This window comes from Caretta caretta, chromosome 22 (assembly GCF_965140235.1).
Source record: "Caretta caretta isolate rCarCar2 chromosome 22, rCarCar1.hap1, whole genome shotgun sequence".
Taxonomy (NCBI): domain Eukaryota; kingdom Metazoa; phylum Chordata; order Testudines; family Cheloniidae; genus Caretta; species Caretta caretta.
The window spans coordinates 12,684,139-12,701,233 of record NC_134227.1 but is presented as its reverse complement, the minus strand read 5'-3'; the positions used below and the strand labels follow the sequence as shown (position 1 = coordinate 12,701,233).

Genomic DNA, 17,095 nt, shown 5'->3' with positions numbered 1-17,095 from the left:
AATAGCATTTGGCTTCAATATGAATATGAATGTTATTCATATTAGTGGTTTAAAGGTCAGTGCAATATGGCCTGCTTCTGAAAAATGCATAGCCTGATGGCAAAATATCCTTCAATTAGTATTTAAAACCCATTTCTCCATTCCTAGGATGTGCTTAACATATGAAACAACCCTCACAGTTGGTGTAGGGCCTACATAAAGAGAGATCTATCTAATCTTATGCTGATAGATTATCATAGGATCTGAGCGTCACACAAGCTGTTTTAATGTGTTTATCTCCACCACACCCCCATAAAGTCGGACAATGCTGTGATCCACATTTCACAGAGGGGGAAGCAAAACACAGAGAGGTTAAGTGACTTGTCCAAGGTCCCACAGAAAAGTGGCATCGCTGGGAACCGACCGCGAGTCTCACAAATCTCAGGCTAGCACCCTAGTCACCAGACTATCCTTCTTCACTTCCCATTGGGGCCTCATTCTAGCATGATAAGGGCCTTACATTTTGTCTGCCATTTCAAAGGAACTGGACCGGGAGCATCTTTAGTCTTAAAGCCGCTGCATTTTCACATACCCCCAAAGCCTGGATTCGTGCTTCCAGTAATACTCTCGGCACTTTCAGGCAAGGAGCCACGCAATCTTCACCAAGGAGAGGAATTACTTTTGCTCCCATTGCACAGATGGAGAAAAGGAGGCACATAATGGTTTGCCGCAAGGTCATCCAAGGGGACATTGGCAGTCAGGAAGTGAAGCTAGGTTAACTGACTCTCAGCCCACTTCTGTAACCACTGGATCACGCTGCCCCCTTTCAGCCCACAAATGCCATTTACACATGCAGCATGGGGCATGCACATCTGAATTCAAGGTAACCAACTTTAGAGTGCAGATTGAGGCCACTTTGAAAACAAATGCCCAGAAGATCCATTCCCAGGCAGGAAAACTAGCCTCGGAGTTCAGATACTCTATATTGTGGAGAAAGAGTTGAATTAAATATAAATTCATGGCCTGATTTTAAGACGTGTCAAACAACTGCAGGTCCTGTTGGAATGGATGGGTACTGCATGTGCTCAGCACCTGTTCAGATCAGGTTATTAGTGCCGAGTTGGGCCCAGTACAGAAAGCCAGATTCGAACCCTACCCAAGTTGGGGGGAAATCTGGCTCAGAATCCAGATCAGACTTTGGATCTGGCTGGCTCCTGTGTTGATAAAGGGCTGAGTCAGCTGGATCTGAACGCCACCAGTCTCTGAACTACGGGCAAGTTTGCATCTGGATCTAAACACTCCACCTTGGGCCCATCTCTCATTAGCTGCTGGTCTTTTTCCCTTTGCTCCCAGGAGCGCTGGCCTCTCTGTCTCTGCAAAAGCCTCTTTTTAAAGGGCTAAACAAGATTCGGGGAGAGTAAATGGCTTGGCAATCTGGCTCCCTCTGTTCTCCTCATCATTTAATTAAAACACCCGGGACCGAGAGATGCTCAATATTTAATTATTGTTTCCCCTGCCTGGAAACTGCACCTGGATGCACTGGATGGAGAGGCCAGCTGCTTTCCCTGCGCCTTCCTTGACATGCTGATTTTATGGCTCTTTTTGCCGCAGGGGGAGGTGGGGTGGAATCACAGCAGAATCCTGGTGCCTCTTACAACAGCACAACCAGGGCGTGGTCTATTCACCTCCACCTCCCTCCTCTCTCCTGCAGTGAGAGCCTAGCGGTCACAAAGACAAGGTGAAATCAGGTCGCTGACCCCCCTTTTCCGGTGCTAACAGGCTCTGCAGTTCACGTGAAGGCTTAACCACTCCTGCTTTGTGCAAGGTGAGTGGAGTGCAAAGGGCAGCCAGCCCAGGAGACGATGCAGGTAAATCCCCTGGGAACGGCGGTAGATAGTTTTTCTGCTGGGGCGGATGCCACCTGCAAGGCCTTTCCATCTCCCTCCACTCCCAAACCCCATCGGATTCACCTACCTCTTGTCGTCTTTGTACCACTGGAATTCTGCAGCGGGGACGGCGGAGGCTTCGCACTGAAGAATGCCCTTCTGCCCCACGGGCACCCCGGTGCTCTTGGCGTCTGAGATGTATGGTGGGTCTGCGGGGACATGAGGGCGTGAGGGTTTCTCCCCGGGGCCTCAGAAAACCCTTCTTTTCTGCCTTCACTCCGCAAGCCTCTCTTTCTTCCCCATCTCGTGGGCTAAGCCAAATGAATCAGCTTCCGGCAGAAGGTCCCTGTGCCAGCCGCCCTCCCCTCGCCAACACGAGGCCTGTTCCCCAAGCCGGTGCCCAGTTCCTGCCACTCAAGTGCTGTTCTACAGGCCTGCAAGGAACTTCACGCCCCGCACTCAGGCAGATGGGAAGGGAATGACCCCAAACCTCGTTCTGTGTCTCTAACCAGCGTGGGCCCTTCCGTCTGTCTGCCCCAGTTCACCAGCACCACATGCTTATTGGAGCCTCTGGCTCTCTCCACTCCTAACAGTTTTGTTCCTTTGGTGTGAGTGCATGTGACTTTGTGTGTGCATGCATGAGCCTGCGTGAGAGTGCGCATGTCCACGCTGGTGAGCGCATGCACATGTGTTTGTGCACGTGTGTGAGCTCATGCACATTTGTGCACGAGCGTGAGGGCATGCACACGCTTGTCTGTGCATGTGTGTGAGCCCGAGCACACGTGTTTGTACACGTATGAGAGCACATGCACATTTGTGCATGAGCATGAATGCGTGCACATGTTTTTGCATGAGTGTGAGCTCATGCACAGGTATTTGAGCATATGTGTGTGAACGCACGCACCGACGTGTATGCTTTTTGAGCACCGATGCTCCTGTGTGTACCACAGTGTGTGTATGTGGAAGTGCATGCCCCCGTGGGTCTGTGCCCGTGTGTGTCTGAGTGCGTGCATGTGTGTGTGCAGAGGAGTAGGGTGCCAGGAGGGATGAGTTTTCTTCACCCACTCTCTTAGCAGCAGCATTCTGCTCATTATTTGTTTATAAATTCCCACTTGCTGCTCATTTCCCTCTTCACTTCTCCCCAGAGGTTATCAGCACAGCATCTCACCATGGGCTGTGAAAGCCCCGTGCACACAGAGAGCCAGGGAGGTGGGGGAGTGGGAAAACACGGAATTCAAAAACCAAACGAATGGGTGGAACGACATCTGCTAAGAAAACATGCGCTCCCCTTCCCAACCCACTCTGCATATGCCCCCTGCAAGGAGACACCCAGCTCTGCCCAGCCCTCCCCTCCTGCACAGATACCCCCCGTTCCCTGAAAGGGTGCCCCCAGCCCAGCCCTCTCCCAGCCCCCTGCACAAACACCCCCCCTCTCCTGCAAGGATACACGCAGCCCGCCCCAACAGACACACCCAGCTCCCCCACAGCCCTTCCCAGCCCCAACCACTTGCAGACACATCGAGTCCTCTGCACAAACCCAGACCATTCACCTTCTCTTTTGGCAGCGATACAGCCCGAGTGTGAGAGGACAATGGTCTCCTCCCCTCCCCACCGCATTGAGGGGTGCTCTCCTTCCTTTGCCCGCCACCCTGTCTCTGCTAACCGCCTGCCCCCGGCATCCCCTCTGTGCTGCAGCCAAGAGCTGGCACCCGAGGTTACTTACAGTTCACGGTGACTTTCACTCTCCGGACGACGGGAGCCGCCACGTCGTTGGATGCGCTACACTCGTACTCGCCAGATTGCTCCTTGGTGATCCCCGTGATCTCCAGGTACTCGTCTTCGCTCACGAAACCCACAGCTGCAGGGGCCGGAAAGAGAAGGAGAACATGGGCTACCGAGCAGCTCCACACCTGGGTTAACAGTTACGCGTGTTGAAAGGCGGGGGCGTGGGGGGCCCTTCAGCCGCTCTACCTACCTCCAGTGCCAGTGGGGTTTCCTGACACAGCTCTTAACATGGGCCCCTTCTCCCCAACCCTCCTCTTCACCCCTTTCTCTGTCTGATGCAAGAGAGAAACTCAAGTGCTACTGTCCAGCCACGGAGTAATAAGAAATTGTAGAGCCAGGTTTAGCAGGGTCCCATGGCGGCCCATGTGCAGAAGACCACTTCCACCCTGGTAGCATTGGTTTGGAGCCCACAGTGTGGAAACATTCCCTTCTGGGTCAAGAGGGGAAATTCATTTATCAGGCCCTACGGAAACGGTCGATTCTCTAGCAAGGCCCCTGGACTGTGATCCTAAAGAGTTCACCCTCCGAGAGGACTCGGGTACCCACTGAACATGGGATTCTTCATGTTGGATCTATACAGGGGGAGCAGTGGATAAAAAGCTACCCCTTTGGTTCAGCTAACAGGCTGCCTCATCAAACCATAAAGATCATTCCAATTTGGTCTAAACGCCAGGCTTGAATCTCCATAACTAAACACCAATATCAGAAGGACCCTGAGCCAAGAAATTCCCCTTGTCCAGGACCTTTTACCATCAGCTGATATTAATACGATCTGACCATTGGAAAGCACCTTCCCATCCTGAAGGATCACAACACACACTCAGTTATCAGTTCATCCAGCACAGAAATGCTACCCCCTCTGGTGTGAAATGTAGCAACTGCTTCATACTACGAGCAAAACAGCTCCCGGCTTTACGAGAGGAAGTGCAGGACACCACGCACAATTGGACTCTGATGGTGGGAGCGAAGGCAAGAAGATTGCGATCACCCATGTTGGAATTTGTCCCAGGACTCCAGGCCTGACTTTCCCTTAATTTAGGGGGAAGGGCTGACGTATCTTTATAGACAACCAGGGCCAGATTTTCCAATGAGCTCAGGGCTCCAAACAGTATCAAATGGGCTGAGTTCTGCTGAAGATTTAGCCACACATTTATGGGCTGTGCTCTCTGGAGAGCTTTGTTTTGATACAGTCCCTGCTAGCATGCCAAGCGCACCACAGCTGGGTATCATGGTCAGTGGAACTGGAGTCAGAGGACCCACATTCCCTGCAGTAACCGGGACACCAGAAAAACAAGGAATGCAAGGAGTTAGGCTGGAAGCAACACAGGGACACAGCAGTGCCCAGAATTTAATAAGTTCCACTTCAGCTTAACCTGTGCACACCCTCCTGCTTTGACAGAGAACCACGGGGGCGGTGTGGGAGCTGTGAGTTCTCTGCAGACCAGCAGCTGGCAGTGTGGGCCATGGAGCTTGGGCTGAAGCCCCCCAGAGCCCTGGATTTTGCCAGCAGAAACCTGGCCCCGCGACAGACCCAGTAGACGGAGTTTGAGCTGTACACAGGCCTGGCCATGCAAGGGGACGACAACAGCGGGAAAGTAAAACTTTTACTTTGCCTTATTGGGGAACAAGGCAGAGAGGTCTGCAGCACTCTGACACTCACCACGGTCCCAAGCTTCACAGCGGTCCTCTGGAGAGCTATTTTTCCCCAAAGCAGAATGAAATTGTGGAGCAACCCAGATTTTTCACTAGAGACCAAGCCAGAGGGTGAAAAGCCTAGCAGGCACAATGTGCCCAATGGTACATGCAGTGAGAAAACAGCCAAGGAGAGCCGATGGCCAGGGGTCTGTACCCGAAACGAGATGTATCCACAGTGGGAGACAGCAGGAGCGGATAAAGAAGTGCCCTGCGCTTATACAGCATTGCAAGGAACGTGGCAACTTGGACCATTTTAGCAGCATGCCCAAGAGCAGAAGGTCTCAAAAAGATGCATTCATAGAATCATAGAGTCATAGAATATCAGGGTTGGAAGGGACCCCTGAAGGTCATCTAGTCCAACCCCCTGCTCGAAGCAGGACCAATTCCCAGTTAAATCATCCCAGCCAGGGCTTTGTCAAGCCTGACCTTAAAAACCTCTAAGGAAGGAGATTCTACCACCTCCCTAGGTAACGCATTCCAGTGTTTCACCACCCTCTTAGTGAAAAAGTTTTTCCTAATATCCAATCTAAAGCTCCCCCACTGCAACTTGAGACCATTACTCCTCGTTCTGTCATCTGCTACCATTGAGAACAGTCTAGAGCCATCCTCTTTGGAACCCCCTTTCAGGTAGTTGAAAGCAGCTATCAAATCCCCCCTCATTCTTCTCTTCTGCAGGCTAAACAATCCCAGCTCCCTCAGCCTCTCCTCATAAGTCATGTGTTCCAGACCCCTAATCATTTTTGTTGCCCTTCGCTGGACTCTCTCCAATTTATCCACATCCTTCTTGTAGTGTGGGGCCCAAAACTGGACACAGTACTCCAGATGAGGCCTCACCAATGTCGAATAGAGGGGAACGATCACGTCCCTCGATCTGCTCACTATGCCCCTACTTATACATCCCAAAATGCCATTGGCCTTCTTGGCAACAAGGGCACACTGCTGACTCATATCCAGCTTCTCATCCACTGTCACCCCTAGGTCCTTTTCCGCAGAACTGCTGCCTAGCCATTCGGTCCCTAGTCTGTAGCGGTGCATTGGATTCTTCCATCCTAAGTGCAGGACCCTGCACTTATCCTTATTGAACCTCATCAGATTTCTTTTGGCCCAATCCTCCAATTTCAGACAGGTACAAGAGCGAGACAGCACATCAGACAGTGGTGGTGACGTCATGACTCTCTCTTTGGGTCCAAGAGTATCCCAAGTTCAGGCTACTGGGACAGGAAGGCAACAAGAGACCATATCAACCTCTGTGTAAGCAACAATGTGAACAGGGAAACGCTCTGCACGATTTCAGCTGGATAGCAGGGCCTCCTGCAATGTGACTGAAAAATCATTGGGAAGCTGATTGGAAACCCATACTCAGAGAGTAATTATCAATGGTTCACAGACAAGCTGGAAGGACATATCGAGTAGGACCCCACCAGGATCTGTTCTGGGTCCAGTTCTATTCAATATCTTCATATATGATTTGGATAATGGCATAGAGAGAACACTTATAAAGTCTGCAGATGATAACAAGATGGGAGGGGTTGCAAGAACTTTGGAGGACAGGATTAGAATTAGAGCTCGACAAACTGGAGAAATGGTCTGAAATAAATAGGATGGAATTCAATAAGGACAAATGCAAAGTACTCCGCTTAGGAAGGAATAATCAACTGAACAATCACGAAATGGGAAACCATTGCCTAGGATGGAGAACTGCAGAAAAAGATCTGGGGGTTATAGTGGGTCACAAACCACATATAAGCCAAGCATGTAATACTGTTGCCAAAAAAAAAAAAAAAAAGAAGCAAATATCGTTCTCTGATGTATTAGCAGGAGTATTGTAAGCAAGACACGAGAAGTAATTCTTCCGCTCCACTCCAAGCTGATTAGGCCTCAACTGAAGTATTGTGTCCAGTTCTGAGCCCCACATTTCAGGAAAGATATGGACAAATTGGAGAAAGTCCAGAGAAGAGTGACAAAAATGATGAAAGGTCTAGAAAACATGACCTACGAAGAAAGATTGAAAAAATTGGGTTTGTTTACTCTGGAGAAGAGAAGACTGAGGGAGGCCATGATAACAGTCTTCAAGAAGGTAAAAAGTTGTTACAAAGAGCAGGGTGATAAATTGTTCTCCTTATCCACTGAGGAAAGGACAAGAAGTAATGGGCTTAAATTGCAGGAAGGGAGATTTAGGTTAGACATGAGGAAAAGCTTCTTAACTATCAGGGTTGTTAAGCACCGGAACAAATTACCTAGGGAGGTTGTAGAATCTCTGTCATTAGACGTTTTTAAGAGCAGGTTAGACAAACACCTGTCAGGATGGTCTAGATAATACTTAGTCCTGCCTCAGTGCAGAGGACTGAACTAGAGGACCTATTGAGGTCGCATCCTGTCCTACATTTTTATGATTATTTGATTTGTTGGGGTGAATTGGACTCAAACACGTGCTTTACAAACAGCAGATGCAAGCAAATAATGTACAAAGAGCACAAAGCAGCCCATAGGAAAATGTGACCTTATAACAAGTGATCCAAAATATAACAGTTGTTTCCAGCTCAACCTTGTGGTGGTAAAAGGTAAGCACCACAGATCCCTCTTGGGAAATATGGCCATGCAAGCGATCAGGTTCAGCTGCAATGCAAAAGAGGGAGACTCATGGACAATGGAGACCATTTAAGAAGCACACGGGGATATTTTCAAAGGCCTTGCAAGAAAGCTGCAACTAGAACTAGACCCTGCTGTGGATTTGGTGTGCTTACCATGAAGGAAAATTACAATGGCACTATGTAATCCAGTACACAGGGAGCCTGAAAGCCTGCAGAGCAGGGGTATTGTAGCACCTGTAGAGGCCAGCACAGCTTGGGTAAGCAGCACAGTGGTGGTAAAGAAGTTATCAGGCAAATTATGCATCTGCCTAGACTCAAAGCCACTCAACTGAGTATTAAAAAGATGCCACTATTCACTGCTCACAACCTCCCAAAGCCAGAATTTTTGTGTTCTGTGATGTGAGGAATGGGTTTTGGCACATGAGCCTGGATAAAGAGTCCGGTATGCTGACAATGTTTGCAATGCCATTTGGTTGCCACAGATGGCTGCGCATGCTGACGGGCATAAGCCCAACACCAAAGGTGTTGCAGAGAAAATTCGCCCAAGCGCTGGAAGGACTGCCTGCGGTGAAAGTAATTGCAGATGATAGCCTTACTGTAGGTGAAGGGAGCAGTGATTCAGGAGCTGACTGGGACCACTGCAGAAAACAACAAGTTTTTCTACAGTGATGCAGGGACAAGAACTTAAAATTCAACTGAGAAAAAATGCAACTCAGACAACATGAGGTGACATATATTGGACATTTGCTCACAGCAGAGGGACTGAAAACAGATCCCAAAAAGCTGAAGGCAGTCAGAAAACATGCCAGCTCTAGTGGCTATGAAATCGATACAGCACTGTCCACACTGCAGCATCAGCTCACAAGGCAGGATGCTGAATGGGACTGGGCAGGTCCCCAACTGCAAGCATTTGACACTGTGAAACAAATTATAACAGATGCCCCTGTCCTGAAGTACTACCAGCCAGGAGAACCACTGAGACTCCAGGGTGATGCATCGGAGAAAGGTGATGCTCCTCTTTTGTCGCTTATGCCAGCAGAGCCCCTGTCGCTGGGCTGATACACCCCATCACCCCATGGGGGCAGGGGAGAGGTGCCTCAGCACCCCGCAATCAAGTTTGAAGGGGAGCCCCGGGTCTTGGGGCTGCACGGCCCAGGGGCCTTAGTCCTTGATGCGGCCCTTGATAGCAGGGCAGTGCAGCCTATCAGCCAAAATCAATACCACAGCCCTTGCTGTCAGGGCAGTGCGGCCCAATGGCCAGAGTCAATACAAGTGGCGAGCGGGGCCATCACCCCAGGGTGGGTAGCGCCAGGATGGGGGATCCAGGCCCACCCTCTCCACCGGGTCCCAACCCAGGGCCCTATCGGAGGTGGGTTTGCCCGCCACCAGCTTGGCAGGGGTCCAACTGAAACACACCGACCTTGGTCCGGTTTCCCCGCAAAACCTCCCCGGGTCACTTCCTACCCAAGTCTCTGGAGTCCTCCCTCTCTGGGATTCTCCAGTCTTTCCCCTCTCCATGACGTCCCATGCCGGTGTGTCGGGGTCCGTCTCCAACTGGCTGGCCTCTGCGTCTTGGAGTGCAGGCATTCCTCCCTCAGGAGCATACCCAGCAGAGCCGGGGGTGTGTGTGGTCTCCTCAGCTAAGAGAGAAGGGTTAACCCCTGCTGTACCAGTGTGGGGCTGATACACCCCATCACAGCCTTGTCAGAGGCTGAACAGCGGTACACCCAAATAGAAAAAGAGCTTCTGGCTGAGGTATTTGGAGTGGAGCGATTCCATCAGAGTGCATGTTTGGCCACCCAGTAATAGTGCAATCAGATCAGAAACCCCACCAGGCAATCATGGCAAAGCTCCTTCCTAGCGCTCCAAAGAGACGGCAGTGTATGTTGAGGCACCCCCAGCACTACCCGGCAGAGATCAGATGTTGTCCAGGGTGACTTCCGGTGTTGGCTGACACCCTGCGCTGGGCATATATCCCCAGCATCAGCAAGTTGGGGGAAGGGGATCAGGGCACCGACTCCATTAGCATGCTGCACGAGCTCCCAGTTTCAACAGTGACACTGATGGAAACCAAAGAGGCTTTGGAAAAGGACCCCCAGTAGTCTAGAGCGAACTAGCAGGGTGGCCAACAGACAAAAGCTAAGCATCAGGAGGAACAGAACCATCTTTTCAAGTTATGGACTGGAAATGGAATATCATATTCTGAGGACAAAGACCTGTTGTTCATGCAAAAAAAAAAATACATGCAGGCATTGACAGCTGTCACAGACAGGCTCTCTGGCATGTTTATGGGCCAGGAATGAAGAGCCAACCCTGCCCCTTGATGGAAGGGCGTGACACTGGTCATGCGATAACCACCAACCGCAGCCCCTTTCACTCAGCCACCCTCAAACACCAAGCTGTTGTATTGGCTCAGGGCCGGCCGAAGAGCATCATCTACTGAACCACCACCACCACCTCCTGCAGTGGTCCTCGGAGGTCTCCCAGCCACGTGCCAAACCTCTCCAAAGCGTCTTCACCAGCAAGCTGGGACTGCAGCACAGAGGGGGCCAGCTGGTTCTTGGTACTGGCTGTGCCCCTACCCGATGTTCATAAGTAGCTCGTATTAAAAAAAATATTCAGGTTATTAAATCTGTGCGTCCCGTGGTGCCATTCCTGTGCCCTGTTTCAAATGAAAAAGTGTGTTTGACCTTGAAAGAAGAAGAAGAAGAAGGAAAAAAAAAAGCAGCAGCAGCTTTCCGTAATAGCCCCGGAACAGGGAGAGAGTGGGATTTTTGTATTTATTTATTTGAAATCTCGCTATCGACTTTATCAGATCTCCTGCAGCCGGGCTGCTATAATTACTGTGCAAAGCATCTCTGAGACCAGTGTCACACTTAATATTCCTATTAATTTTAAACGGTAGTCCTTGGTACATATGTGTGGCAATTGGTGTCATATTTTAATTAGGCCTGCCCTACACCATCTGAAATTAATAATAGCTCGAATTACCAGTGTAATTTATAAATTAACATTGCCGACGCATTAGGAAATAAATTAGCTCCGGACAGCTGTTTCTGGGATTGAGTGCCAGCGGTGAGGGGAGTGCTCACAGGTCCCCCAGGGAGACGGGGCACTTGGCTGCTGGATCTGGGGAGATGAGAGGACACTGAGTCCCGCAGCTCTCCTGCCTCTCCTCTCGCCCAGGGCGATGCAGCTCCGAGAAGCACCTTAATGATGGTGTGTGCGGGGGTTTGCCATCCAAATAAGTTATGGCTCGAGGTGGGTGGCTGGTCACATCTCACACACGGTTACTTGTGTGAATATGGAAAATATGCACACTGCATGCTCAAATACACCCCCTCCACAGCTGTCCACCTCCTGTAGGCAACCATACAAGAACCCATCACTGCAGCATCTGAGCAGTGAATATGATCATGTAGACTGGCAGCATTGCTCAATAGGGTATCTATCTGTCTGTCTGTCTATTTATCATGTCCCGATCATTATAGTATAAGGCACCAAAATATACCCACACACCTGCATAGATACTGATGCACACACACGTTCTAAGATATGAATGTGTTCACTGCACAGATGAGTATGCAAACATGTACACGAGTATACACACACTTCACATTAGCATGGCAATTTCTCCAGCACCTGTGACTCACCTGGGGACCGGGATCTCTGAGTCTTAAGTGGAGAGGAATCCTCCTCCCTGGCAGGTAAGCACAGCTGCTCCATGGTGAGTGGCCATAGGATCTGCATAGCAGTACATCCTCCAGCCTCAAGCCTTACCCAAAGGCACCCCTCATGGAGACTCACAGAGCTGAGCTCTGCCCTACACAAGAATCCCATCCCTATAACATGTTTCCCCTCTTGTACAGCAGAAACATACCAATTCCACAGCCAGATGGCCCTCATCCTCATAGACTCATAGACTTTAAGGGACCATTATGATCATCTAGTCTGACCTCCTGCAGGCCACAGAATCTCACCCACCCACTCCTGCAATAAACCTCTCGCCTATGTCTGAGCTATTGAAGTCCTCAAATCGTGGTTTAAAGACGTCAAAGTGCAGAGAATCCTCCAGCAAGTGACCCGTGCCCCACGCTGCAGGGGAAGTTGAAAAACTCCCAGGACCTCTTCCAATCTGCCCTGGAGGAAAATTCCTTCCTGACCCCAAATACGGCGATAACCTGAACCCTGAGCATGTGGCCAAGACTCACCAGCCAGATACCCAGGAAAGAATTCTCTGTAGTAACTCAGAGCCCACCCTATCTAACATCCCATCACAGGCCATTGGGTCTATTTACCACTAATAGTCAAAGATCAATTAATTGCCAAAATCACGTTATCCCATCAAACCATCTCCTCCATAAACTTATCGAGCTTAATCTTGAAGCCAGATAGGTCTTTTGCCCCCACTGCTTCCCTTGGAAGGCTGTTCCAGAACTTCACTCCTCCGATGGTTAGAAACCTTCATCTAATTTTAAGTCTAAACTTCCCGATGGCCAGTTTATATCCATTTGTTCTTGTGTCCACATTGGTACTGAGCTTAAATAGTTCCTCTCCCTCCCTGGTATTTATCCCTCTGATATATTTATTGAGAGCAATCATATCTCCCCTCAGCCTTCTTTTGGTTAGGCTAAACAAGCCAAGCTCCTTGAGTCTCCTTTCATAAGACCGATTTTCCATTCCTCGGATCATCCTAGTAGCCCTTCTCTGTATCTGTTCCAGTTTGAATTCATCCTTCTTAAACACGGGAGACCAGAACTGCACACAATACTCCAGATGAGGTCTCACCAGTGCCTTGTATAACGGTACTAACACCTCCTTATCTCTACTGGAAATACCTCGCCTGATGCATCCCAAGATCGCATTAGCTTTTTTCACGGCCATATCACATTGGCGGCTCATAGTCATCCTGTGGTCAACCAATACTCCGAGGTCCTTCTCCTCCTCTGTTACTTCTAATTGATGCGTCCCCAGCTTATAACTAAAATTCTTGTTATGAATCCCTAAATGCATGACCTTACACTTCTCACTATTAAATTTCATCCTATTACTATTACTCCAGTTTACAAGGTCATCCAGATCCTCCTGTATGATATCCCGGTCCTTCTCTGAATTGGCAATACCTCCCAGCTTTGTGTCATCCACAAACTTTATTAGCACACTCCCACTTTTTGTGCCGAGGTCAGTAATAAAAAGATTAAATAAGATTGGTCCCAAAACCGATTCCTGAGGAACTCCACTGGTAACCTCCCTCCAGCCTCACAGTTCACCTTTCAATATGACCCGCTGTAGTCTCCCCTTTAACCAGTTCCTTATCCACCTTTCAATTTTCCTATTGATCCCCATCTTTTCCAATTTAACTAATAATTCCCCATGTGGCACCATATCAAACGCCTGATTAAAATCGAGGTAAATTAGATCCACTGCATTTCCTTTGTCTAAAAAATCTGTTACTTTCTCAAAGAAGGAGATCAGGTTGGTTTGGCACGATCTACCTTTTGTAAAACCATGTTGTATTTTGTCCCAATTACCATTGACCTCAATATCCTTAACTACTTTCTCCTTCAAATTTTTTTCCAAGACCTTGCATTCTACAGATGTCAAACCAACAGGCCTATAGTTACCCGGATCACTTTTTTTTCCTTTCTTAAAAACAGGAACTATGTTAGCAATTCTCCAGTCATACGGTACAACCCCTGAGTTTACAGATTCATTAAAAATTCTTGCTAATGGGCTTGCAATTTCATGTGCCAGTTCCTTTAATATTCTTGGATGAAGATTATCTGGGCCCACCGATTTAGTCCCATTAAGCTGTTCGAGTTTGGCTTCTCCCTCGGATATGGTAATATCTGCCTCCATATCCTCATTCCCATTTCTGATGCTACCATTATCCCTACGCTCATGAGCCTCATTAAAGACTGAGGCAAAGTATCTGTTTAGATATTGGGCCATGCCTAGATTATCCTTAACCTCCACTCCATCCTCAGTGTTTAGCGGTCCCACCTCTTCTTTCTTTTTTTTCTTCTTATTTATATGGCTATAAAACTTTTTACTATTGGTTTTAATTCCCTTTGCAAGGTTCAACTCTACATGACTTTTAGCCTTTCTCACTTTATCTCTATATGTTCTGACCGCAATAAGGTAGCTTTCCTTGCTGATCCCTCCCATCTTCCATTCCCTGTATGCTTTCTGCTTTTTCTTCATCACCTCTCTGAGATGCTTGCTCATCCAGTTGGTCTACAACTCCTGCCTATGAATTTTGTCTCCTTTCTTGGGATGCATGCTTCCGATAGCTTCTGCAACTTTGACTTGAAGTAATCCCAGGCCTCCTCCATCTTTAGATCCATAAGTGCTTCAGTCCAATCCACTTTCCTAACCAATTTCCTTAATTTTTGAAAGTCAGCCCTTTTGAAAAACCCTAGTTGCAGATTTATTTTTGTTTGTCCTTCCGTTCAGTCTGAACTGAATTAGCTCATGATCACTCAAGCCAAGATTGTCCCCTACAACCATTTCTTCTCTGAGGTCCTCACTACTCACCAAAACCAAATCTAAAATGGCATCCCCTCTTGTTTGTTCAGCAACTGCTTGGTGAAGGAATCCCATCAGCTATCGCATCCTGGAAAATCTGAGCCCTATTATTATTACTAGCACTCGTCCTCCAGTCTATATCTGGGAAGTTAAAGTCTCCCATAATCACGCAGTTCCCATTAGTATTTACTTCATTAAAAACATTAAAGGGGTCTCTATCCATATCCAGATTAGATCCCGGCAGACTATAGCACACCCCAAGCACTATCACGGGGTGGGGGGGGGGGGCTCTAGTAGTTTTCTTCCCCAATGTGATTTTTGCTCAGACAGACTCTGTCTTATCCATTCCATCGCTTCTTATTTCTTGACAGTCTACCTCATCATTGATAGACAATGCTACTCCACCACCTTTGCTTTTATTTCTGTCTTTTCTAAACAGCACATACCCTTCAATACCCGTAGTCCAGTCATGACCACTATTCCACCATGTTTCTGTTATCCCTAGAATATCTGGTTTCACTTCCTGCACCAGTAGCTCTAGTTCCTCCATTTTGTTACCTAGGCTCCTCGCATTGGTGTACAAACATCTTAATTTTTGCTGTTTGGCCTCACTCACTTTCTTCACCCAATTAGACACGGACACTCTACCGCCAGTATGACCTATTAGGCTGGTATCCATACTGCCCTTCCTCCTTATGTCCATTCTCCTACCCACGGCTGTATCCTTTCTTACTTCATTTTCTTCCCTCTCAATGTTAAAATCTGGCGTAGAGATTACCTGGACATCTCCCAACCATCTCCCCCAAATTCCTAGTTTAAAGCTCTCTTAATCAGTTGTGCAAGCCTCCATCCTCTTCCCCTGCCCCAGTGGAGGGTGCAGGATTTGCCTCCTTTATGCGCGTGTACACACACACATATACATAGAATGAACACACGCAGACACTGACAGGGTCACACCCATATGTGCTGCCTCTGTCCATAATATTATTTAAAAAGCCAATTTGCAGCCATGTGTTTCTGTGACATGGGTTTGCAGGCAGTGAAATTGATGCATGGTCACTCCTTTGATTTCCATCTACATTCTGTGTCCCTGAATTCCTCCCCTCACTCCCCGCCCCGCCACACACACACGTGTGTGTCTACTATAACCAGAATGCACACACCAGTCACAAACCAGCCCTAAAGTGCACTGTTTGCAGCTCACGCTGCACTCCAGACCTTAGAAAGGGGGTGAACCACTGCATCGTTACATCATCTCAGGCTCCTCTGCACTGTGATGAATTGTTAACATCCACGTGCTTCCGAGGTCCAAAGCTGGAATCCCCACTGGACCGGTTTACGGCTAAAACTGCTGAGTTCATCAGTACCTAGCACAACTGAAGGGCAAGATGTGAAGGCGTTACCCCAAAATCAATATCCTTTGGAGACACAAAAATCACACTTTTATATTCCACGGGTTGTACAGTAAAGCGTGCTGCAAAAAGGTCCTCCTTTTTATGGCTGACCTAGAATTGGCTTCTCAGTAGCACAGCGCTGCCTGCTGATAAAGTAAGGACACAGCCAGTGGCCTTCAGATACTCCCATGAGCAAATTTGACTCCAGTTTCTGCAAAGCAAAGATAATGAACCACTTTCTAATTAACAAAAGACCTTTCTCTGAGTGCACAGAAGTAGCTTATTGAGCATGCACCTTACTGGATCTCATGCCAAAAGAATTAGCCATTAGAGTGCAGGGAGCCACAGTGCTAGTGTGTGGTTTGAGCCCATTATAAGTAAGCTCCAGTGTGTTTCCTGCATGCAACAGACTTTGTTAAAAATTAATGGTGAGGGTCAGCCTTCCACCCACAAAAGCGAGGGCAATATCAGAGATAAAGGCTCCCAAGTCCTTCCCTTTGTGCTTTGATAGTGCAGAAGTCGGAGATAAGTGCATGATGATAAACCTACAGAGGGGTGAACCACAGAGGGCATGGGAATCCAAGTCACTTTGGATGGGTACACACAAGATCTGATTCTTATCCAAACAATTTGGATGTCTAGAGCCTGCAAAGGTGGGCCAGTAATACAGCAGAGTACTGAAATACGGGTCTTGCACTGTATTTCAGCACTTGCTTTTGCCCTTTCGGAGACTGCAGGATCCAGCTTCAAGTATCTAGCTACTATTAATTAGTATTATTGTAGCTTCTAGAGGCTTAACCGAGATCAAGGTTCCATTGTGCTAGATGCTGTACGTACAGATAGGTTCATAGATATTAAGGTCAGAAGGGACCATTATGATCATCTAGTCTGACCTCCTGCACAACGCCGGCCACAGAATCTCACCCACCCACTCCTGCGATAAACTTCTCACCTATGTCTGAGCTATTGAAATCCTCAAATCGTGGATTAAAGACTTCAAGGAGTAGAGAATCCTCCAGCAAGTGACCCGGGCCCCATGCTACAGAGGAAAACGAAAAACCTCCAGGGCCTCTTCCAGTCTGCCCTGGAGGAAAATTCCTTCCCGACCCCAAATATGGTGTTCAGCTGGACCCTGAGCACTCAGGCAAGATTCACCAGCCAGATACCCCAGAAAGAATTCTCTGCAGTAACTCAGATCCCACCCTATCTAACATCCCATCACAGGGCATTGGGCCTA

The 17,095-nt window shown here is 48.4% G+C and overlaps 1 protein-coding gene across 17 annotated transcripts in view; it reads right to left on the bottom strand.

Moving 5' to 3' along the window:
- The window catches only part of NTM (neurotrimin), a 676,763-nt gene that overhangs the window by 24,409 nt on the left and 635,259 nt on the right, over positions 1–17,095 (bottom strand). For all 17 annotated transcript variants that reach the window (XR_007353529.2, XM_048827378.2, XM_048827373.2 and 14 more), the window contains 2 exons: positions 3,589–3,723; positions 1,954–2,074 (listed from right to left, as the gene is read on the bottom strand). Coding sequence is in view for 16 of the 17 variants with exons in the window: in XM_048827378.2 (XP_048683335.1) it covers positions 1,954–2,074; positions 3,589–3,723 (256 nt within the window). In the remaining variant the exon portion in view is untranslated. The remainder of the gene's footprint in view (positions 1–1,953; positions 2,075–3,588; positions 3,724–17,095) is intronic.